Consider the following 24,831-nt stretch of genomic DNA (forward strand, 5'->3'; position numbering starts at 1 on the left):
ACATTGTCGAGGTAACAGAGGCATGTAGACCACTTCAAGCCGCGCAAAAGAGAGTCCATCATGCGCTTGAATGTAGCTGGTGCATTGCATAATCCAAAGGGCATGACTTTAAATTGGTACAGACCGTCCGGTGTGATGAAAGCGGTTTTCTCGCGGTCCATCTCAACAACGCTAATCTGCCAATAGCCAGAGCGGAGGTCAATTGATGAAAAGTATTGGGATCCGTGAAGGCAGTCAAGAGCGTCATCAATGCGAGGCAGGGGATAAACATCCTTCTTTGTTATCCTGTTGAGGTGACGGTAGTCAACGCAGAAGCGCCACGAGTTGTCTTTCTTCTTTACTAAGACAACTGGTGATGCCCACGGGCTACTTGAAGGTTCAATTATGTCCTTGTCCATCATCCTGTCTACCTCTTTTTGTATGATGGCCCTTTCTGTTGCGGAGACACGATACGGCCGCCTATGAATGGGGCTGGCATCACCAGTGTTGATACGATGCGTGACAACAGATGTCTGGCCAAGTGGACGGTCGTCCAAATCAAAGATGTCCCGACAAGATGACAGTTAAATGACAGATGACAGAGCTGCTGTTTGCTCGGAAGGAAGGTCAGGGGCGACCATCTTAAAAACATCGTCCGTAGGCGTCGAGTACGGAGGAGTGGGTGACAGTGGTCTGTTGGTACTGAGGAAGGATTCAGAGGTCAAAGAAGAAACCTCAAATTCTCCTAAAGGAGTGATATGTGCAATGGCGATACCGTGTGGCAGCACATGCGACGAAAATCCAAAATTGAGGATGGGCATGCGAGTGCAGTTTTCGTGGATCCGGTCTAAGGTGCTCGGCAGGGCAATATTGCGCGACAAAACCACGTCAGTAAGCGGCGACACTACGTACTTGCCATCAGGTACGGGAGGACAGGGCGTCAGGAGGACATTTGTAGCCGCTTGTGGAGACAGCCTTGCAAACTCAGCAGAACATAAGCGGTGTGAAGCACAAGTTGTGTCGGCAGGAATCCGCAGATCCAACTGTACCACACCTGCGGAGCAGTCAATTTGGGCAGAGTGTTTCGAAAGGAAGTCGAGGCCGAAAATTAGGTCGTGCGGACAGTGTTCAAGTACGATAAATAGAACAACGGTATAATGGCCCCCAGTGGTCCCACGTGCTGTGCACATTCCAAGGACAGGTGAAGTACTCCCATTGGCGACTCGCACAGTGCCTGGTACCACGGGTGTCAAAACCGTCTTGAGGCTTCGGCGGAGAGCAGCGCTCATAACTGAAAGCTGTGCTCCTGTATCAACGAGAGATCTAACAGTAACGCCATCAACTTCGATGTCCAGTAGGTTTCCACATGTAGGCAGGGTCAACAAAGGATTTGTGGGCCGGGTCGTAGTTGCAGCTTGACCTCCGGGAGCTGCACCACCTAGTTTCCCGAAGCGAAGCGACCGGTTGCAGAAGGGGACGAAGAGCGGTGAACGAGAGGCGAACGGGACCTACTTCATTGCGGAGACGGGGAGCAGCTAGATCTTGGTGCAGCACTGTCGGCATTGATGTTCCTAGTCGGCATATAGGGCGAGAAAGTGTGATTGTCTGGTACATGGTGGTAGTGACACGGAGATGACCACCGAGGAAGCCACGACCAGTGGTTGCGGCAATGACGGGCGATGTGTCCCATAATGGAACAATTAAAGCAGATGGGTTTATCATCCGCTGTGCGCCAGTCAGCTGGGTTGCGACGGGGTGGCGGAAAGCTTTGCATCTGGGAGCGAGCGGCCGGAGAAATCTGGTAGGTGTTTGTATGGTGGACCGAGCAGAGAGATGGAATGCCCAAACTTGCTATTTTCTCCTGAACGACTGCTTGTATGAGGGAGATAGCGGGCATGCTTTCCCGACAGTCGGGACGAACTGGAGCCGGAGTCATGGCCTCAAGCTCACGGCGAACGATGCGCATGATATCTCCCGATCCTGCGGGCTGAACGAACTGCGGCGGGTCTTCGCAAGAAGATGTTGCGGCGGTATTGGGCAATCGGTCGAAAGTTTGTGCGACGCGGCGGTCCTTCGCTTGTTCGAAGCGCCGGCACTCCTTTACAATTGCATCCACAGTGGCATAATCCTTACACATCAGGAGATTGAAGGCATCGTCTGCAATACCTTTCAGTATGTGACCAATCTTGTCTGCCTCGGTCATTTTGTCATCAGCCTTGCGACAGAGGGCCAGCACATTCTCTATGTACATGACATAGGATTCTGTGGACGTCTGAGCGCGGCACACAAGTTCTTTTTTTTGCTGCCAGCTGACGACCGACAGGTCTGCCAAACAGGTCTCGCATTTTTTCTTTGCAGACATCCCAGCTCGTTAGGTCAGCTTCGTGTGTGTCGTACCATTGCTTCGCAGTTCCTCTTAGATAAAATATCACATTTGCTAGCATCATTGTTGGATCCCACCTGTTGTCGCACACTTGCTCGTACATCGTAAGCCAGTCCTTGACGACGGCGTTGTCCGTGCCACAAATTGTCCCTGGGTCCCGCGGATGAGTGAGGATGACTGTTGGCACGGGTTGCTGAGGCGTTGTCGCTTGTGTCGGTTGATTTGCCATTGTGGCGGCAGGTAGATGACGTCCGCTGCGAAGTTCCGTGATTGTACCCAGCACCTCCACCAAAATGTTGCAGGAAGAAAGCAGGCCCACGAGTGTAAAATAATGTATATTTACAACTGATGTTAATGGCGTTCAGGCAACTGCCAGACTTCGTCTTCGTCTAGTCTAATCCAACTTCTTTCTTCCCTTCACCGTAACAATATGTACATTCCAGGTGAATTTTTGCTGTCATCGTCAACGCGCGCTGCATGGTGTAGGTGTGAGTGACAGCACGCGAGGGAAGCCGATGATCACGGCTATCACGGCTCAATCTCGTGCGCCATCTTTCGTCACGCAAAGGCACTGTGAGGGGGAGAGGGCGGAGGCGTTGTACTCTGGCAACTGCATATTGCACAACCGTGCCCTAGGGAAGCCGATGATCGCGGCTCAATCTCCGCGTACAAGGGAGTAAAGTGGGAAGGAAACATGCCATCTTCCGTCGCGCGCATGGTGCCGGATAGGGGAGTTTCCTCCGGCAGCATCTGCACATTGCATGCCACGGCGCATCCTATCTTAAAAGTGATCTGCGTCGGGGCTGAGCCAATGGTGGCTCATACCTTTGTGCGTGCTGCATTCTCGCCACTCAGTTTGAGTTGAAGGGAATGTTTACACGGCCGACAAAACTACTATTCTTACTTCGTGTAGCTGCCAACACATTTGCTACCGCAATCAATGGTTCGCATTTTAGGCGAAACTTGCATTTTTAAAGCTGACAGCAACAACAACAACAAAAAAAAAGAAAGAAATTTAACTTGCATAATGGACGTATCCCCCAACTTGGGCATAGTTTTGGGGAAGAAAGCGTATTCATTATGCGAGAAAATAGGGTATATACAGTTATAAAACTAAAGGTGTTCTTAGGCCTTGTGAGAGCGCTTCAGTTCTCAGCACCACATTGTACTGCTTGGGGGTTGTGAAGGCCTTTGTTCCCTTCAGGCATTTAAGACTACCAGAACAGGCTGGTGTCTGCAACTGCAGCATCGCCACAAAGTAACGATTTTGGGCCTGTTACACTTGCAGCAGGCTAAGTCATTTTTTTTACACAGGTGGGGCATGTTTTTCCAGTTTACACATTATTTTATTGTTACTTTGTGAACATTACTAGCAATTTCTGACTGGCATCACCTAGGTGCAGGAGGGATGCACTTGTGATAATTTTGCCAACACTCTTGCAGCCATGTATTCTTGTGTGCAAAAGTAACAGTCCCACCATTCTAGTTTTTACCCCTGCAGTTATGCATCAGCAAGCAAAAACGTCATTTCTACTTTAGGATGTTGCACAGGCCCCAAAGACACGTAACTCTTATGTCAGGTGATGCGCCATTGCAGTTTGAAAAAGGCTGGGGGTATACGGTCACTTTTGCACGTGCATGTACATGAAGTTACCATGGCACTGCCAAGAATAATGAGGCCAAGTTGAGCTCAAATAAAAAAGATCAAAGAAACACAAATACGGAGCACAAGCAAAAAACAAAAATAACCAAGAGTGCTGTCCACGAACAAACTCAATTAAGCCACAAACTGAAAAATAAACCTACCTCCAGTTCTTTAGCAGGGGCTTTTCCATTTCTTCCGGGTGTCTTTTTTAACAGCACTTCCACCTGCAAGACAAATAAAAGAAATTCTATAATGCTTCCAGATAAATGTGCCTTATGTAAACAACAGCAACCAGTGCTGTAAAAATGTCTTGGCAAAACCCTGCTATTTCCTACATCTATGGCCTCCAATGGGCACTAAAATTGCTCATTCAATTTCAAAAAATATCTAAATGAATTGAATTATAAGATCTATAGATTTCCCACCACTACATGTGTACTATCAGGCTGCCAAATATGTAGCCTAGTCTTTATCAGGCATACGAGCTCACATAATGATGACATCATACTAAGTGATGAAAGCAGAAATTATTTAGTATTCTAGTTAGCCCGGACTTGTTCATGTTTCTTTTGCCCATAACAGCCCATTTGATTCTCCATGTTAAAAAACCAGTCCAATAAAATACATACCTAGACAAAAGTAACAGTATGTAATGAAAGGCACCTTAGAGTCAAACTAAATTGCAAAAAAAAGTAGCACTTAGGAGAGGATCGTGTCAGCCAGAGCTATCACGCTTAGACTAACAGCGCCGCTGCAAAGTGAGGAGGAAATATATTATTTTTGGCACAGCATGACAAGTGTGTTCCCATCATTTGCCTGCTCTTTTATAAAAGTGGCACAAAAAGCTGTGCTAGACTTTAAAGAACTTTCTTAAATTTCAAGAGTGACAGATGCTTTAATTACAGTTATTACTAAGTAATGTCCCAATCGCATGCACTGCTGGCTCAAAAATAAGCTCCGAGCAACGATACGCCAGCACACATTTGAATTTAATTGAATTCTGCGCTTTTACATGCCAAAACCACAATTTGATTACGAGGCACACCTTAGTGGGGGACCCTGAATTAATTTTGACCACCAGGGGATCTTTAACATGCCCCCAATGCATGCGACTTGGGCATTCTTGCATTTTTCCCCCATCGAAATGTGGCCGTGGTGGCCGGGATTTGATCCCACGACCTTGTGCTTAGCAGCACAACACCACAGCCACTAAGCCACCACAGCGGGTCACGCCATTTGCTGATGGCACAAAGTCTCTCAGTTGTCATGGTCTGATTGGGTGTTTCAGGTTAAAATGTGACAAGTTAACTTATGACTTGGAGACTTTCTTTGTAGCTCCGCATTGCTTATTTTCATTGGGTTCCTTAACTGCACTGATTTCTCAGGCTTCATGTATTTTCAACTGTATACATTTGTTTGAATGACTGCGAGATTGACACTTTTGCTTCTATGATTATGCAAATGATCAACAACATAAAAGAAAATCAATTCAATGCCGTAGAAACTTGTGCATGATATACAGAAATGGGCACAGAATATTCAGTACAGTTTGTGTGTTTTTTTTTCCATTGACTGGCATTGTCAATATGAGCACGCACCTGAACAGGTGCAAAGCAAGCTGTGGCATACTGCCTTTGTTTAGAAATGACTGTTCTATGCACTTTCCATGAGCGATTGTTTCACCCAACTAGAGCATGAAGCAGAGATTCTAAGCAGCACTGTGAAAAGGTAAATAGCAGAGAGTGCAAATACCATTTTTTGTTAATGGAATAGATACTCAACTTTTCAAGTGAAGCTTGTATAGGCTTACAAATGGCACTGTAGTGGTCACGCAAAAACCCAGTTGCTCCCAGAGCCGCTGCGGAAAAGGGCAGTTTGATGAGTTTGAAATTTGAGAGGTCAGATCGCTTGGCAGAAGGGGAATCGTCTGCCAATCTTTAGATCTGGCTTGCGTGTCTCGACTTGCTCCGATGCACAACCTTCTCGTTACAGGTAAAGGACTTCATCCTGGAGAAACTGGCATGTACAAAGGGAACTGTTCGTGGTGTGGACCCATCTTGCTCTCCACAAGAAGTACTGGAGGACTTCCAGGAAGCTGATGCTGGGATTGTTCCGGTGTACTGCTGCCACTGGGTGGTTGACGGCATTCGAGTGCCGGCAGAGTCCATAATAGCAACATTTGCTGGAACACCCTTTCCTACAGATCTAAAGGTAAGGTCCATTATCTATAGGGTAGATTTTTTGGAAACACGCCCTCTCCAGTGGAAGAACTGTTGGAATTTCGGACACAGCAGCAAAGCCTGTCAATCTGCGATGTGTTGTCGCAACTACGGTGCAAATCATGCATCAGAGGTCTGCTCTTCAGAATGGCCAAGCTGTTACCTTTGCCAGAATGTTCATGCGGCGGATGATCCCCGTGTACAAAAAGGTCAGGTGAGATCAGAATAATGGAAATTATACAACACTACAGGTGCTCCAGAGCAGATGCATATGCATTTTAGAGTGCAGGAGACATACGCATGCCAATACAAAAAGACCATCTGGAGATATTCTAGAAAGAACTATGATGACATCAGTAGTCGCATCAGTAGTCGCAGTGTGGAGAGGGCACTGAGTGGTGTACTAGATCACTTACTGACCACCTTTTCCGATGCATTATTGCAAGTTCTTTTGGCAAAAGTGCATGTCCCTGAATATACTACAGTTAGAAGCTCACCTTCCCAACCTCTTTTAACTTCCGACATACTACCCGTACCCTCCGTTTTGAGTTATACCCCTGACACACGGGCAAAAGTAAAGTCCTTTCCAGTAAACCCCCTTTGCTACTCTGAAGGACCCTTCGCAGAAAGGAGTTGCGCCGATGACACACGGCACCGCACTGAACTTCTTTAGATAGTTCCTCAGATGAACGCCGCAAGAAAAACAGCGCTGGCTGTTAAAGCTACAAGAGAGAAAACATTCTTAAAAAGCTGCGTATTTAATTACACTTAGCTACTGTACAACCTAAAAATATATTTTTTCATTGTTGATGGCTAATAATGCTTATAGTCGTTTATTTTATTCGCGTTTTTGCGTTGTTAGCAGCCATTTACCTTGGTCCAGCAACTAAGTGCAGCCGGTGTTTTGCTGTGCGTGCTGTTTATTCTGGTGATGCCCACGTCTTTCTCGTCCCTTCCTTTCTGCGCGAAGGCGTAACGCATTTTATTCAATATGTTATTCCAACAACTGTGGTTTCTTCTGGGTATTTCCTGCGGGCGCTGATTGTGCAGCCTCCATCTCGCGACGTGAACACACCACATGCGCGCAGCAAACAGCGACGACTGTGCCGGAATTCAACATGGCGGCACTAGCTACGTTATGCGCGCGTTTGAGAGTATAGCTAGAGCAAATCTTCACTATTCGACAAATTGTATTACCGCTAACAATTAAAATATTTTCCCAAGGTAAAAAAATACCTATGTGCACCGTAGTTGTGCGGCAGGTTTCCTTCTATTGACAAGTTGTGCACGCTGTGTGCAAGAGTAACTCCTTTTCCGCTCGAAAAGTAGTTTCGCGATCTCCTTTCCCGAAAAGGAACTTTGGCGTAAAGGAGATACTCCTTTGTCGTGTGTCACTGCACTTGAACACCTTTCCGGTAGATGTCCCCTTACCTAAAGGACTTTAGAGTGCCCGTGTGTCAGGGGTATTAGTCACCTAGAATAATGCCAACCATAAATGACTTCGCTAGCACGTCTAAATCAAATGTTAGCACTGATGTGGAAAAGTGCAGGGCTTCTCATTTCTTGCCAGCCAAACGTGATCATTCTAGCACAAAAAGCAAGAAAGGTTTTCCGAGCATGAAACAGATTGATGTATTGAAAGAGGCTGTTGCCTCTTCTGTCTTGGAGTAACCATGGCTGAATTAAAAATTCTTTAGTGGAATTGCTGCTCTGGATTTCCTTCCTAATTGATACCTTCATATCTTCAATTCATACCTTCATACCTTCAATTCATACCTATGACCAAGGCATAGTTCTTTCACAAGAATCTTGGCTGACACTTGTTGAATCATTTCCCTTTAATAATTTTTGCATCTTCAGACTAGACCGAATTGTTGGCCATGGTGGAGGTTTAATTACTGTGGTGTCCTCAAAAATTTTTCGCAAGGCTGTTATACATCAAGAAATCACGAATCCAGAATCTGAACTGTTGGCTATTGATTTAGTTCTTCCCAAATGTGCACTCATTACAATAGTAAACGTTTACTTTCCTACAGGTAGAACAGACTACTTTGATGGTTTATTGAGTAAATCAGGCAGAGTTGTCATTGAAGGAGACCTTAATTCACATCATATCATGTGGGGTTACCACTCATATACAAGTGGTGAACTCTTGTGGGCATGTTATCAAAAAATGTTCGCTGCTGCAATAGATGGGCTGTAACATTTATGCACCGAGATTCAAGGTCTGTGATTGACCTAAGTCTGGCAGCTGCTGGAGTCAGCATAACATCATGGACATTTTTAGATAGTGGGACTTCCACATCCTTTTTGACTGCTGTGGAGCGCCGTCTGTCCAATCCTGCACGTCTGACCAATCCGCGACCAAGAAAGCGTGCTGCCATACCTTACGTTCCAGGGATAAGCGAAACCCTGTCTCGCGTTCTACGCAGTTATGACGTTGAGGTGGCGCACGTGCCCGTTTGTAAGCTGAGGCAAGCGCTCGTCGGCGGAAAGGATAGGCTTCCGAGAGAATCGTTTCCCGGCGTGGTATATAAGATACCCTGCGCAGATTGCGACTACGCATACATCGGTGAATCCGGCAACTTCAAACAGAGACAGAGACAGCACCAGAAAGATGTCGAAAAGAAGCGTACAGTGTCGAATGCCCTTGCCGAGCACGCGGATGCAACGGGCCATGATATCGACTGGGATCGCTCAAGAATTATCGGCCAAGAAAGAAACCAAAAATCGCGTCTGTATCTGGAGTCACTGGAGATACAAAAAACACGTCACACGCTTAATCGAAATGAGGGAACCCTCCCACCGTCATACACGCGCTGCTTACGTCACGTTCTAAAGCATACATAAGCTTCCTTGAACCTTCCGTCATCCCATTGTGAACAAGGCTTCCGTAGCGAAGCCGAAACGTCTTTTAGATTTTTTCATTTTTTAGCACTTCTATGTTGGTCGGTGTCCTTGGTTTTACTTCTTCAATAATGGGACTTCCAGTGATAATTTCCCTATTCATTTTTTTATCATGTGTTCCCTGCAGAGAGTCAGTGATAAAACATTGAAATTTGTGAACAGTGGTAGATATAAATATATTGAGAAATCTGCTATTACCTCTATAACTTCGCCTGAAAAGGCTCAGTGCGCGGAGCCAGCTTTAAAATGCATGACTGACGCAACAGAACAGTCCACAATAATTATAGGAGTTTCTACTAGAAACAGGAAAGGTTCCCCATGGTGGACTGAAGAATGTGAAAGGGCATATCCTCTTAGGAAAGCTCCGTGGAAGAGCCTTCTTCATAACCAGAGCCCCTAAATGGATTAACTACAAATTTTATATGCGCCCCTTTAACTCTTTCGTTAAGCGAAAAAATTTTAGTTTTTTAGAGGTCTCAGAAAAAAAATTATTTACCACTACAAACAATAATCCAGCACACATTGCAGCATACAGGGTGTCTACCAAGTTGACATTTCCAACATCCCTGAGTTTTCCAGGTTTTCCCTGAGTGGCTTCGTAAAATTCCCTGAGTGACAGCGAACTTTGTTTTATTCCAAGATGGGCTGACACCATGTCACCCGATGCTGTCGCTCTCTAGTATCTTAAGAACAAAGAAAAACTACTTAATCCAGTTCTAATAGTAAGGAGTAGCATAAAGAAAACAGAAGGAAGGGGTTAGTGAAATGCATAGCAAATAAAATCCTTTGAAGAAAGAAGGTAAAATCCATTGCGAATCGACTTGAACATTTTAAAATATGAAAAGAGATGCATGTAGAAGCAAATATTTTCAGTGTGAGCTATTTCTATTATTTGATAGGAAGCTAGTTCGTATGAGGCCAGAACTTTCACACAAGTAATATTCTCTCTCACAACAGCTTTTAAGCAAACCTCAATTGTTCTCACATACTCTGAGCCCATGCATAACGCCTCAGTGTTGCGTTTCACTGCTTTAAAGAGTTTACTTTGTTTGCACAAGGGGCACCTGCATCTCAGCATCAGCCAACCTTATTTTTTTGTGTGAGCTCAAGCTCCTTCAAAGAAGCAGTGGCATGCTTCCTTTCCCGTTCATTATTTAATGCGTAGGTCCTTTCTGTTCTCGTCTTCCTCCTGCCGCGCGTTTGCTCCACAGACCATTTGAAGCATCCTCCCGGTCAGGTGTACAGTCAACGTCTGATCTATCGGACTCCCTAAGGGCCGGGAAAACGTCCGTAAAATCGGGAACTCCGAAAAAATAGATGCATGTATTGTGGGGATGCGCGACTCTCACGCGTCCCCCGGTACATTAATTGTTTTCCCGCATAGCTCCCGTCTCCTGTAATCCGGCTTCGCCGCGTGGCCTGGTGCCCACGGCAGTCGGTGTGGTTGAAGCGCAGTACGAGAGATTGCGCGAGTGCTGCGCTGCTAACGCCACCTAACGGCGGGGTTACTTGGGCGCGGAAAGCAGAAGGCTCTTTGTTTCGGGTTCGGCAAGCGGCGTGGACGTTCCGCGCGTGCGCCGCTCCATGCTTCTGCGAGACCGTCTCGCGAGGGCTCGTTCGAATGCGCCACCGTTCGCGTGTCCGTACGCGCGAACGACCAGGCGTTGGTATCCAGCATGTGGCGAACATATTCGCTCGCTATCCGGTCGCGGTGAGTCGCACTTCCGATTTGTCGCGCGCTCATCAGCATGTTTTGTGGATATCAACTCGGTTAGCTGGCATTGATCTATGAAAGGTGCAATAAATGCCCTTGTGATTGTTAGCACTTCTGCGTTATCGTTTCTTTGTCCCAAGAGCACGGGTGAGAATACCACAGTATTTTACTGCCCTTAAAGAGCCCCTCACCAGGCCCCATAACAAATTTTGGTTACACACTGGAAGTTGTTACGTGTTCTCTAGGGAGCGTTCTGCCACAAAAAAAAAATCAAATTGGCTCATTAATAGCTGAGATAGAAATATTTTAGTGCCACCAACCCATGATTTCAGGAGGTGAGCTCCACTTCCAAGCAAGACACTCTCTCCACTCGCCCCGTCTAACATCCGCAAGCGAAATTCCTTCCCCGCGTTCTCCCACACCGGACCTCGAAGAGCGCATGACAATATATATCACGGGCTCCGCCTTCACTTCTTTTTCCATTTTTTTTGTGATGCTGCGCACTTGCGCTGACGGTGTCGCGCGCGAGCTGTTGCGATTGTCTCGTTTCACGCAGCGCACGATTTTGCGCACTGTGTACGAGGACACCTGACTAGCTATGTAAGTCAGCATGCACTACACGAATACTGAGGCAGACACAAGCGGATCACAGAGCATGATCCCACGCTTTCGGTGACCGCGCGGGCGATTGCACGGCGTGGGAACAAGCAGATGAAACGGAAGTGCATCTCTCCTAGCTGTTGCGGTGTGAAGTAAAACAAAAACATGCAGACATTCGGTTTGTGTGTTTTGTTATTTCTCTAAGCTTGAACTCTTCTATTCAAGCAACATATTACACAAATAACAGAAGTTGCCTAGAATAATTCTTGAAGTCACGTGTCACCATGAGCGACGTCACAGTTCAAACACGTGTACGTAGGCGCACGTACTAGGACGTGTACGTCACCCTCCGGCTTGGAGCGCGGCGGCCGCGAGGAGAGGGAAAACGGCGTTCGGTTTGAGATTTCAGGTTTTTCCGCGGTGCGTAGCGATGTAACGCTTTGCAAACAGGCTGTTATCATGCAATGTATGTTCTGCGCTTGTCAGCTGAAAATGACTTGACCTCGATCGTGAGGGGCCCTTTTGGACTCAAATCGCCACAGGCACATCCGAAAAAGCTCTGAATACCTGCCAGTATACTTTGCTCGTACTGTGACAGGAGATGGCGGGTGCATATGTGTATAATTAAGGAATACATACTGTGTCCCGTGACAATTGCGCTTTTCCACACTTATGCTTTACTGCGTAGCATTACTGTATTAAGGCAAAACTGAGTTTCGGGAACCAGAATTACGCAATGCGTCGTGCTTTACGAGCTTCGAAGACAATTACGAGGATGACAAAGGCGGAGTCGATGACATTGCTGACAGCGGCGAATCGTTTTAATGAAAAACACGGCGTCGAGAAGCAAGAAGCTTGGTAGCGAACGTCAAAGCAGATAGGCCTAGCAGCGGATCTGCGTGCGAAAGCGCCGGTTCGAGGCGGTGAGGTTATCAAAATGGCGGCGGTGGTGGCTTTGATTAATGCGATTTCGGACCTGCGGTCACGGCAAAATGTCCGAAAAATCGTACGGCGAAGGGTTCTTGCGTCCGGAATTTCAGATGTTCTTATACACTGCATGCCTGTATGAGGTAGGTGATTGTGCCATGAAGCTGTCCGAATTATCCGGGCATCCGGAAAGCCGGTCGTTGACTGTACACTGGCAACTCCTCCAGCCGAGGACACGGCGTCAAAGTAGATTCTTCGCGATTCCTCTCTGTTACTCAAGCCAGTAATACCGCGACTTTCATTCTTTTTCAAAAAAGATTACACCCAATTTTTCCTGACACAAGCACAAGTTCCCTGAGTTTTCCCAGAGTATTTCCAGAATATTCAATATCCCTGAGAATTCCTGGTTGGTATACACCCTGTTGGTAACACATTCTTAGGTATAGGTCACTTATGTACAGGAGGAAGAGAAGCGGGCCTAAAACTGATCCCTGCGGAACACCAGAGGTAACGGCCACCGTAGGCGATTTTGCAGAATCGAAACATACTGCAATCTATCTGACAGAAAACTAGGGATCCAGGTAACCAGGCTAGGATAATTTAAAATACTCGTTAGTTTATGCAAAAGCTTGGAATGTACCACTGCATCAAAGGCTTTGGAAAAGTCTACGAATATGGCATCAATTTGAAGGCCTCATTCAAGCGCGTGGCAGATGTCATGAGCGAATTCGGATGTTTGCGTAATGGTGCTGAGGCCACTGCAAAATCCATGCTGGAAGACCGTTAAAATATTGTTCGCCTCAAGAAGCTCAATAATATGTTTGTAGATGACATGTTCTAAAAGTTTACTGCAACTAGAGGCTAAGGAAATCTGCCTGTAGTTGGGTAGGTCTTGCTTACTCCCACACTTGTGCAAAAGCATACCTTTTGCAACTTTCTACGCTGATGGAATGGTACTTTTTGGAAAGATTTATTAAATATTACTGTAAGAAACCTGCTAGCGCAGAGAGCATACCGTATAAGAAAGGTATTATAAATGTTATCAGAAGTGCAACCCTTTTTAGTACAGCATTTAGGTTTAAAACTAAGTTTAAGACACCCTACATAGATACACTTAAGTTAATAACAGCAAGCCGTGATTCTGAACTGAAAGGAGGGATTTCAAGGTTGTCTGCAAATAAGACTGACTGAAAATACGCGTTGAAAGTAGCTGCAATAATACGAGGATCATTAGTGGAAACATCTTTTATTATGAAGGATTGAGAAGTTGTTTTACCAGGCGAAATCACACCCAAAAATGTTTAGGATTTGATTTTAGCGAACTAGGTAAACTGTTGGCGTAGAAGAAATCTCTGGCTGCTATAATTTTTAGTAGAAGTTCATCCTTAGTATTCCAAAACAGTGCGGATACAAGAGTATTACCGGTGCCTCTTTGTCACCGAAGTCTAGCAAGGCGGCGAGAAAGGAGAAGGATCACTCTGGTCATCCATGGCATGTCAACGTTTCTTTTCTTGGTTTTGAGTGGAACAAAGCGACTGGCATATGTACGTACGGCGGCATTGAAAAAGTCAACGAAACTATTAAGATTGTCGTAGATACTACGGTGCTCGAAATCCGCGAAAGAATGAGCAAAAACATTACCGATAGACTGGTCATCAGCTTGTGTGAAGTCATAAAAAGTGCGAAGAACAAACTTAGCTTTAGGAACAGGAACATTAATAAGAACTAGTATCACTTTGTGGTCAGAAATTCCATCCACAACGTCAAACGTATATCTATTTTCAACAAGATTTCCGCTAAGAAATACAAGGTACAGAATAGAATGGCACCTGGTGTTTTCAGTGACAATTTGTTTTAGGTTACAGGAGAGGGCAATATTTATTAGTTCTTCACTGAGTGACGAATCGTAGCCAGTGGTAGACCAGGATTGCCACGAAATGCATGGTGCATTCATTATGCAAGTAAACAACTAATGGTACCTAAAAACCAACAGTGGAAAAAATAATATATATCTTCAAGCGAACGATTCTTTCATGACGGTGCAGCTTTCTTTGCCTTCCTCCCTGGGTTTTGGCACACCTGCTCGGTTTGTTTCTCAGTAACTAAAGTGGCCATTTCCGGTGATAAAGTAATGAAAACTGGGCCTATCCCATGTAAAGAAATTATAAGGGATGTGGTGAGAGGAGGAATGCGGTGAGAGGGGCAAGAGAAATTTGGATGTTGAAGCCACAACTCAATAATATTCCAGCCGACTTTCAAAGAACCTAATGCTGTCTGTGACAATCACCATTTATGCATATAGATATGTGTTGTCGTGTGCAGATTTAGGTGTGCGATTACTCTACTTCCCTGCCCTGCTTTCACTGCAGTCATGTACATCCTCTCAATCCTTCACAATCCCCCTAATTCGTTTACCTAGCCTTCAGCTAATTTCTCCTCCAGCACTTTCAGAACAACCAGAATTTGTAGTACTTGCATGTGGCGGCCATCGCTTGCAGTGAACTGGGGTGAACCAAAACGTGCAATGGTGCTCAGCCTGCTTATTTTGCGTGCCTGCCTTTGGTGTTCACTTATCATCGCGGCCTGACCCATCAAATGTGCAGTACCTGTGCAGGCAGCACTGACAGAAGAGAGAGAGAGAGAGAGAATGAAGAGGAAAGGCAGGCAGGTTAACCAGATATGAGTTTCCGGTTTGCTACCCTACACTGGGGATGGGGGATAGCGGTTAGAAAGATGACAGAGAGGAAAACGCTAAAAAAAAGGGAAAAAAAAACACGCACACATGGAGGCACACACACAAAAGGCGTTCCAGTTAAAGTCGTTCACTCAGGCCGGTAGATCGCAAAAAGCGCAATAGCGCTTGCACTGCCTTCTTCTGTGACAGTAGGTCCTTTCGATGTTGTAGAATTCTTTTTTCGGATACCTCTTGGTCGTCCAGTTTGTCAAGTTCGTGGCGAAGGCATGCCCTCTGTGTACTGTACTGCGGGCAGGCACACAGAATATGGCCAATTGATTCTTCATGGCCGCAGTGGTCACAGGTTGGGCTGTCGGTCATCCCTATGCGGAATGCATAGGCTTTAGTAAAGGCAACGCCCAACCAAAGTCGATATAAAAGCGTGGCGTCTCTACGGCGAAGCTGTGATGGCGCTCGAAGACTTAATGTTGGATCAAGTGAGTACAGTCGCGTGTTTCTTAAATGTGGCTCATTCCATTGCGACGCGGTGCACTGCTGAGCAAGTAGGCGGAGCTTCCGTGCTGCGTCAGTTCTAGAATGAGGAATCGGGACGCAGCGCTCCTCAGTATGGGCTGAGCGGGCAGCGTGATCCGCCCGTTCATTGCCGATAATCCCGCAGTGACTTGGAAGCCACTGAAAGGTTATCTCATGGCCTGCTTCACTTATATGTTGCAAAGTCTCTGTAATATGAAATATTAGTTGTTCGTGTGGTCCACGTCGTAAAGGTGACAGTAGAGACTGCAGTGCCGCCTTCGAATCGCAGAATATTGTCCATTTATGTGGTGGTTCATCACCAATGTGATGAAGGGCAGTAAAGAGCGCTGCGAGCTCTGCTGCCGTCGATGTTGTCGCGTGGGTCGTCTTAAACTTGATTGTTGTAGCTTTCGCTGGTATGACGATTGCCGCCGCGGTGCTACTTGGAAGGACAGATCCATCAGTGTAAATATGCGTAGAATCACGGTAGTTCTCGTACAAATGTAGTAGCGTGAGCTGTCTAAGGGCTGGCGATGATAGATCTGCTTTTTTCGAGATACCAGGTATTGTGAGGTTGATTTTTGGCTGAGCGAGGCACCATGGAGGAATCGAAGGTCTCGCAGCCGGGGTAAAACAAGCTGGCAATGATTCATCATATGCAGTTATCATCCGGCTGAAAGATGTGTGTGGTCTGTCCGCTGTTAGGGAGGCCAAGTGGTGACGAGGAGTCCTGGTCAGATGCCTTATATGGGTCCTGAGTACTTCAGTTTCAATGTGGGTCTTGACAAGGTGATCTCCAGCGATTGCTATCGTAGCCACTGTTGAAGCACTCTGAGGCAGGCCTAGACAGATCCGGAGCACTTGACCCTGAAGACTTTGTATTGTGCGTAGATTTGTTTTACCACTGTTGTTTATTGCTGGCAAGCTGTATCGCAGAAATCCTAGGAAAAGCACCCTGTACAGTTGCAACATCGCACTTGGCGACATTCCCCAGGTCTTGCCAGCGAAAAACTTGAACAGGTGGCAGATGCCTGTCAACCGTTTTTTCATGTATGATACGTGTGGGCTCCATGACAAGGCCCTGTCGATTATGACACCTAGGAACTTGTACGATCGGACCCGTCGTATTATTTGGCCATTTATCATTACACTGTAGTTGGCCATGGGTTTGCGCGTAAATGGCACTAGTGCGCATTTCTCTGAGGAAATTTCCAGACCTCGATTACGAAGGTAGAGAACAGTTTGTGTGGCGGCTCTCTGAATTCTCGCTCGCAAATGTAGGCGTGTTACTGCAGACGTCCATATGCAGATGTCATCCGCGTACATTGATAGCCTGACTGCAGTTGGCACGTGCTCAAGGAGAGCAATTAGTGTTAGATTAAATACCACAGGGCTAAGTACACCGCCCTGGGGGACGCCACGGTAGCTATAATGTAGACAAGTATGGCCTTCTTCGGTGCTTACAAAAAAGGATCGCATGGATAAATAACTCCGTATCCATTTAAACATCTGACCACCCACTCCTACCTCTGCGAGAGCAGAGAGGATGGCCTCGTGCGTAACGTTGTCATACGCCCCTTTAACGTCGAGGAATAAGGATGCGCAGAGACGCTTACGGCGTTTCTCATGTTGAATGTAGGTGACCAGGTCGACGACGTTATCGATCGATGATCGACCGCGTCGGAAGCCCGCCATGGCATCTGGGTAGGTGTTGTGGTACTCCAAGTACCACTCCAGGCGTCCTAGGACCATCCTTTCCATTACTTTGCCCACACAGCTCGCCAACGCGATCGGGCGATATGATGAGAGCTCCAACGGCGACTTGCCAGGCTTCAGCAGTGGAACAAGGCGACTTGTCTTCCAGGTTGTTGGTAGCGTGCCATTTCTCCAAGATTCATTGTACACCTCAAGAAGAACACCTCTCGCTCGCTCCCCCAGGTGACACAGAGCTCGGTAGGAAATTCCGTCAGGCCCTGGCGCTGATGTGCGGCTACACAAAGCTAATGCTGCCTTAAGTTCATGGATCGAGAATGGTAGATCCAACCGGTGATCACGTGGTGGCGGACAGCTGATCGAAGGCGATGGAATGTTGGTAGCTGTGAGTTGGCCGGATAATCTGGCGCAGAAATCCTCTGCCACGTCAATCTCCGATCTCTTTTGAGAGAGGGCAAGTGCCTTGAATGGGAATCGCTGTACGGGAAGTGTCCGCAGTCCGCGCACCGTTCTCCATAGTTGCGATAAAGGCTTGCGTGGATCTAGCGACTCACAGAAGGCAGCCCAATGTTGCGATTCGAGCTTGTATAACCGGCGCTGTATCTTCTTTTGCGTGCGCCTGGCGGTCCGTAGATCGTCCATTGTTTTCATACGTCGGTACCTTCGTTCAGCACGTCGTCGGATTGCTCGAAGTCTTTCTAGTTCCACGTCAAATTCGTTCAGTTTCGAAGAGCATGTGAGAGTGCGCATAGTGTCTTGCACCGCGCTCTTGATTGCCTCTTCCAAGTCGAAAGATGGATTGGCGTCGCAGTGTTCTTCCATTATAGACTGAAATTTAGGCCAGTCCACTCTTTGGATCGTATCCCGTATTTTGGAAGGGGACAATCCTCTGATCTTGATGTACGTGGGGATATGGTCACTTCCGTGCGTCTCTATGTCCGCAAACCACCCTGCACGTCTGACAAGGCTTCGTGAGACGAAAGCCAAGTCAAGACAGCTGCTGTAGGTGGAGCCACGTAAGAAGGTAGGACTTCCATCATTCAGCAGCCAAAGTTCATTACTGGAGGCGAAAGATACCAGAGCGCTGCCTCTTGCGTTGATCATCGGACTTCCCCAGAGTGTATGATGGGCGTTGAAATCTCCTATGATGACCCAGGGATTGGAGGTTGAGGAAAGGATGTCTTGTAGTCTTTTGTAATCAAATCGACTTGACGGAGATAGGTAGGCGCCCACAAAAGTAAAGGCCAAATTCTTTTTTCTTACGTTTAGGCATATATATTGATTATTGTCATTAGGTGGTACAGGCTGACGAGTGTAGGTGAGGTCACGGCGAATATACACCAAAACCTTACTGTTTTCATAAACAGTTGACGACATAAATAATTCATATCCAGAAAGCCTGATTGTGTTCGTTAAGTTCGGCTCGCAAATGACGATAATGGGAAACATATTGGCGTACACGAAGCGACGGAAATCCGAAAGGCGCGCTCTGAGTCCGCGCGCCTGACACTGACAGAACATGCTTACAGAAACTATGGGAAGCTGATGAAGTACGACGCTCTAGCATTATCGCAGAGGAAAGCTAACAGACATTAGCCAAAGCTAGTGCTGCCGCATGTGCATGACATTTTGCACAAGAAGGTACAAGTGGTGATCCTAATGTTACTTCTCACAATAACAAACTAGGTCACCAGTGCCGCTCATTTGAGTCTGCTGATAACTACTTTCAAAGACATTTAATGAATTATGAGTTAAGCTCTGTGTGCAATGTCCAGGTGCTTTTGCTTCAGGTCAGATGTGTAGCTATCCAGCTTTAAATTTTTATTGACCCAGAACCTCACTCGAATGTAAAAGTGTCAAAGTAGTCTGACAGCTCACATTTAGGCCATTCAGGCTTTAATATTATTTTTTTGAAGTAAGACCTGAACTGTAGGCTATGAGTACACCCATCCATTTTGTGCTTTGCCTCTTCTCTGTCGTCCTAAGCCATCTTGTCTCTTTCTCCTCGCCCCAGTGCAATCTAGCTGGCCTCAAGAATGTACCTCAGGCTGATCTCTCAGCTTTTCATATCGTTAAACTTTTCTCTCCTTTCACAATGCCAATGTAAAAGATATGTAAATAATAATTTTTTTGCTTGTAGTGCATTGACGTAGCACAACCACACTTATGCACTTGCACGTCACTGGCAATAAGGCACATACCATATGTACTCGCATAATGATTGCACTTTTTTGTCAAAAAGATTGGTGCAAATTCAGGGGTGCGATCATTACGCAAGGGTAAATTTCCTGCGAAAAGAAAATTTTTTTTTCATCCTGTGTTTGCTGCGGGATGACAACAGGTCAACAAATAGGCAGCTGCCGCTGTATGTCGTGCGAGACACCAAAACAAACATGGCGCCCGACAGAGCTAACCGAATGCAATTTTTTTTCTTCTTGTGAATACATTACGTGCATTAAAACAGTTTCTTCCGTATCGGTAATGAATAATATCGTTAATATCAGCAAGCTTGCAGCAATAACGTAGCCATGACCACTTTGAGGGGACAGAAACCGATGGGCACGCTTAGCTGCTAGTGACATAGAAACATATGGCGGGCATGCTGCGGATCTGCGGCATTTGTCTTCCCTACTATCCTAATACGGCACATTTCCACTAAGGGTGGGCGAATATCTTAGCTGTGTTACAAGCGTGGGCATATGAATAGGGTATACATCTAACATATATCAGTGTAAACGTGGCTACTATTATTGCCACTTGCAATTTGTTGCGTGCCCACAAGTGCAGACGAGAAGAACGGAAAGGTACCTTTTTTAACATTATGGGGTTTTACATGCCAAAACCACTTTCTGATTATGAGGCACGCCGTAGTGGAGGACTCCGGTAATTTTGACCACCTGGGGTTTTTTAACGTGCACCTAAATCTAAGTACACGGATGTTTTCGCATTTCGCCCCCATCGAAATGCGGCCGCCGTGGCCGAGATTTGATCCTGCGACCTCGTGCTCAGCAGCCCAACACCATAGCCACTGAGCAACCACGGCGGGTAAGGCACCTTTTTTGTTGCTGTTGCCTACAACCATTATAAAGCCATAATAACAAGTTGGTTGTAGCTTTTTTTTTTTGCCATGGAAGTGCGGAAAGTGACGAAAGGAATGAAATGGGGCATCTTCTTAAGAATGTTTGGTGCAAGTAGACTGCTTGGTTTGTTTTAAAGAGTCGTTCGCGTAGCATTCAACAAATGGTAAGCGCGATCGTTATTAGCTAGACTTGGCACACGACATATCGCTGCAGCAAGTTCCGGGTGCGATCATTACACGGGAAATTTTCAAAAATCTAATTTTGACAACAAAATTCAGGTGTGCGATCATTACGTGACTGCGATCATTATGCAAGTAAATACGGTAGATATGTGGACATTCTTAAGACTGATAAGAAGATAAATGGCGTCCTCATCAAGCTCTACATATTGTGCTGCATGTTTTGCTACATGCCTGCACAACTGCAAAAAGCAAACATTGAAATATGTTCCTTACAACTAGGAAGAAGTAACTTTCAAGTCTGAGAGTGATAGCAATGAAACAGCTGCCCAATGACTGTCCAAAGTTGCCTGATGAAGAAGACATCTCGCTGAGAAGACAATGGATGCAAGTAAATCAACAGTTTCCCAAGCTTCTAAGTTGTTGCAATGCCATACATTTGGACATATATTATGCTTGCTTTATAGCAAGAACATTTATTATACCCGCTGCATGTTTTACAGAGACTGGCATTCATTGTGAAGGAATGCAGAGAAATGACACAGAACACCTAGGCACCACAAGTGCTTGCGGTGTCATAGGTTTTCTGTGTCCGCTTGTTTGAATTTCTTCACAATGTGTATAAAGTAGCCTAGCTTTCTACTCTGTTGAGCCAAACATTCCTTTAGTTCTGAATAACAGTTTTATTGCGATAGCAATTATGTGGATACTCTGAGCACATATTTGCCGTCGCCATGATGTTTTGTATAAAGCCCAACGGCGATAACACCGTCGCCGCATGTTGTATGCTGTATGTGCAAGTGAAAGCGCGCGAGGAAAGCCGACGATCGCGGCTCAATCTGCCATGCGCAAAGAAAGAAAGCGGAGAGCAAACGCGCCATTTTCCATAAAGGCCGTGGAAGGATAGGAGGGAAGGAAGGAGGGGGGGTGGCATGCCCCAGCAGCAACTGCGCATTTCATGACCGGGCCTAAAGGGAACTGATTATCGTGGCTCATTCTCGAGCGCCATATATGGAGGCAAGCGGGAAGGCAGGGCGAGAGGGGGGGGGGGCTGCTTTGGGACGACTTCGACTCTATGAAGTCGTATTTTGAAAATGATCTGCAGACGGCTTGATCGGCAGACCTTTGTGCATGCTGTCTGCTTGCCGCCCTTGCGTTGAAGCGGTAGACCACATGAAGGTCACTTCATGTGGTCTACCGCTTCTCACACCAGCGTTTTGACAGCGAGTGTTCGTGCTCATCGAGTGTGATGTGTTCATGTTCGCTCATGCGCGCTGACACCATATGCTGGTTAATTCAGTTAGTAAGCGAATGTTTCCAAGTTTATACAGCCGGTAAATATACTATCCTTACTTCGTGTAGCTGCGCACTAATTTGCCATCGCAATCGATGCTTCACCTTGTGGGCGAAACTAAGACTTTCTTCAGTGGTCTTCAAACAGAAGATTGTTTTAAATGCATTTCTGGACATTCTTTTGTCCATAAATTTTACTGAGCACAAAAGATAGAGTTGTTTTAAGAACATTTTTTTTTCAAAGAAATTATTCGGAAAATATGGGGTTAAATGCATTGCTAAGTGTTTGACGACATCATGTGAATGTTTGTTTGCTGCTGACATTCACCTAGAGACTAGGCCTTTTCCTATGCAGCAGGTTACATTACTGTCTGTAACTGTTAAAAATTGCATAGATTTAGTTTATTGTTGCATGGTTATTATGATGATATAATTTTTGGTGGTGTAATATACGCATTGGACACTGTGTCTACTGGCATATTGCTGCACATCAAAGCTTTCAACAGGGTATATTTAGGCCTCCTGCATATAGTGCATCATCGAGATCACCTCCCTCCAACATGGTTTAAAATAAATCTTTGAATAGGCTAGAAAAACTGCGAAGTAAAAAAAAGAGCACCTTCTCGTGGTCTTTATATATATAAAGACCGCCAGAAGGTGCTCTTTTGTTCAATGTTTTCCCACATTCTACTGGCTATAACAGACTTATGAAAATGTATATGTTATTTCATGTCAATGTGAACGTAAGATGTAGGGGGCACACTTGAACATTCCATCACACCTATGTTAATATGATAAATTAAGAAAATCCCCAGTGAAGCACGTTTAAAATTTTATTTTCAAATTTATTCCGCTTTAAAATTTAGATAACATAGTTCATTGGGGCTCATGATTTTATCAAATTTTCTAACATGTCGTGCCACCATAAAAGAAAGCCGAGAAATGGCAAAGAAAAAAAGGCAACTTATCACTCAAACTGCTACTACCATACCTCCTGAGCATCCTTCGTAACCCCAATAGTGCGTGGCCTGCCAGGAGATCTCTTAGGTGGAGATGCCGTACTGGTTGAAGGAAGGGCCTTTAAAGATATAAGAAAAAAAAGACACAAAAGAAAGGAAAACTGTAGAGCACAGCAGCAATATCAAGCTAGTCATGGTTGTGAGAATGAAGGGCAAAGCACCAAATAGTTAAAGAATGGCAAGAAACAAAACAACAACAAAAAAATGTGCTGCTTACATTCCATAGACTGCTATTTTGTCATTTGAAATTTGTTTTATGTCGACCACTAGCCTCAATCAGCAATCTTGCAAAGGTAGCACAAAGCAAAACAACTTCAAAGAGCATCGAAAGAAATTGCTACGCAGTTTATTATAGCACTCACACTAAACTGTAAAAATATCCCTGTATCATAATTCCTAGCGTGGTTGAACAACTGGAGCACCAGATTTGCCCCTAGTATTCTCAGCAGGTAACTTCATAGGCTTTTCCTTCAATGAAGACATTTAAATGCTCTACAACCCAACTACTCTTAGGCTCCTAGAATTTTTTCAATTTATTTTGTACGAGGTGTAGAGTGCCAGAACAGCCCCAATCCTTAAACATTAGAGCCAATACAATTGCAGTTTTTTTTAAGCTATAAGCAACATCAAAGACTGGCCTGTCTTTGCCCTCCAAGGACATATTCTAATGGTTCAGAACAAATTTGCTCTAAGACATTCCAACAGTTTATTTATTTATTTATTTATTTAACAATGTTCTTACAGGCCTCGTATGAGGCATTGGGTAAGGGGGGCGTTACAATAGGATTAACAGAATATGTAGAACATATAAAAAACGTAATAGACATATACTATTAATTGACAGTGAAAAAATATATGCCTATCTTATACAAGTATTAAAAGCATTGTACAACATAACAAGGTCTGTAGTGTACATATTAGAAAAAGAAACGATACAGTTCCTTTAATAAACAATAAAAAATGATGTTGCCACTCTAGTACAAATACTCATACTTTTGTACAAATACAAAAGTTCAAGCGCCCCATTAGTGGTAAACTGCTCAGAAGCCAAAAACGACTCTCGGCCATAGTGCCTACTTATCTAAATCAGCCTGTAAAGAAAGACCAGCTAGCACAAAGTACGTGCCATTGTCAAGTGGCAGAAAACATGTTTTGCTAGTGTCTCAATATGAGCTGAAGTGTTGCTGAAACATACATAAATAGCCTCATTCCTCAATGCACACACGGGCTCACAGAAAAATAGAACATGTATGGCATGCATTCTTTTACTATATGACATGCTGACAAGACTTCCCATGTGGTGTCTACGATACAGTAGACAAAGCCCTAACATTCCACCATGGCAAGCCTTGTTTGAAATGCTGCGAACATGCTAAAAATAAGGAAAAGTTAGCACCAATCTACGACAGTCATGTTACAACACCACCTGACTGCATTAACACAATGCATGGAGAATGCATGGAGTTTCAAGCCAGGGCCCTGGTACTAGCATAATTATTTTAGATGTGGAAGTAAAAGAAAGCATGTGTTAGGATCTTTGTTCCATTTTTTGTGCTCATTACCATTAGGAAAGCCTATCTAAGAAAGGAGTGGACAGTGGTCTTAAGCAAAGCAGGGCAACAAGCTAGCTTTTGGGGGAAAGCTTTAGGCACAACTTCACGGAACATTTAAGACTGACAGAGCCAATAAAGGTAGCAAAATTTATGCATAGCATGCTCTACTCTGTTTATCCTGCGCAAGGCAAGTCCTCTATCCCCCATCCTTCCCTAACTGCATAGGTTGAAGGACAATATTTATAATGCTGACCATCAAACAATCCTACTTAAAGAATAAGCAATGCAATGCATTATACACTACATTAAAAGACCCTTCACCAGGTCCCATTGCAAATCGTGGTTATACACTGAAGGAATAGCCAGAAATTTTTTTCTCCTGTTAATTTTCCAGTGTAGCATGCTTTCACTG

At 45.2% G+C, this 24,831-nt stretch overlaps 2 protein-coding genes across 9 annotated transcripts in view; one reads left to right on the plus strand and one right to left on the minus strand.

Moving 5' to 3' along the window:
* Nucleotides 1-24,831, plus strand: part of LOC139052024 (uncharacterized) — a 266,591-nt gene that overhangs the window by 95,940 nt on the left and 145,820 nt on the right. For both annotated transcript variants that reach the window (XM_070529098.1, XM_070529099.1), the window contains exon 3: nucleotides 6,000-6,218. In XM_070529098.1, coding sequence (XP_070385199.1) covers nucleotides 6,000-6,218 — 219 coding nt within the window. The remainder of the gene's footprint in view (nucleotides 1-5,999; nucleotides 6,219-24,831) is intronic.
* LOC139052022 (histone acetyltransferase KAT5-like) overlaps nucleotides 1-24,831 on the minus strand; it is a 181,327-nt gene that overhangs the window by 57,828 nt on the left and 98,668 nt on the right. For all 7 annotated transcript variants that reach the window (XM_070529090.1, XM_070529091.1, XM_070529096.1 and 4 more), the window contains 2 exons: nucleotides 22,839-22,925; nucleotides 4,169-4,231 (listed from right to left, as the gene is read on the minus strand). In XM_070529090.1, the coding sequence (XP_070385191.1) occupies nucleotides 4,169-4,231; nucleotides 22,839-22,925 (150 nt within the window). The remainder of the gene's footprint in view (nucleotides 1-4,168; nucleotides 4,232-22,838; nucleotides 22,926-24,831) is intronic.

The sequence above is a fragment of the Dermacentor albipictus genome, unplaced genomic scaffold (assembly GCF_038994185.2).
Source record: "Dermacentor albipictus isolate Rhodes 1998 colony unplaced genomic scaffold, USDA_Dalb.pri_finalv2 scaffold_17, whole genome shotgun sequence".
NCBI lineage: Eukaryota > Metazoa > Arthropoda > Arachnida > Ixodida > Ixodidae > Dermacentor > Dermacentor albipictus.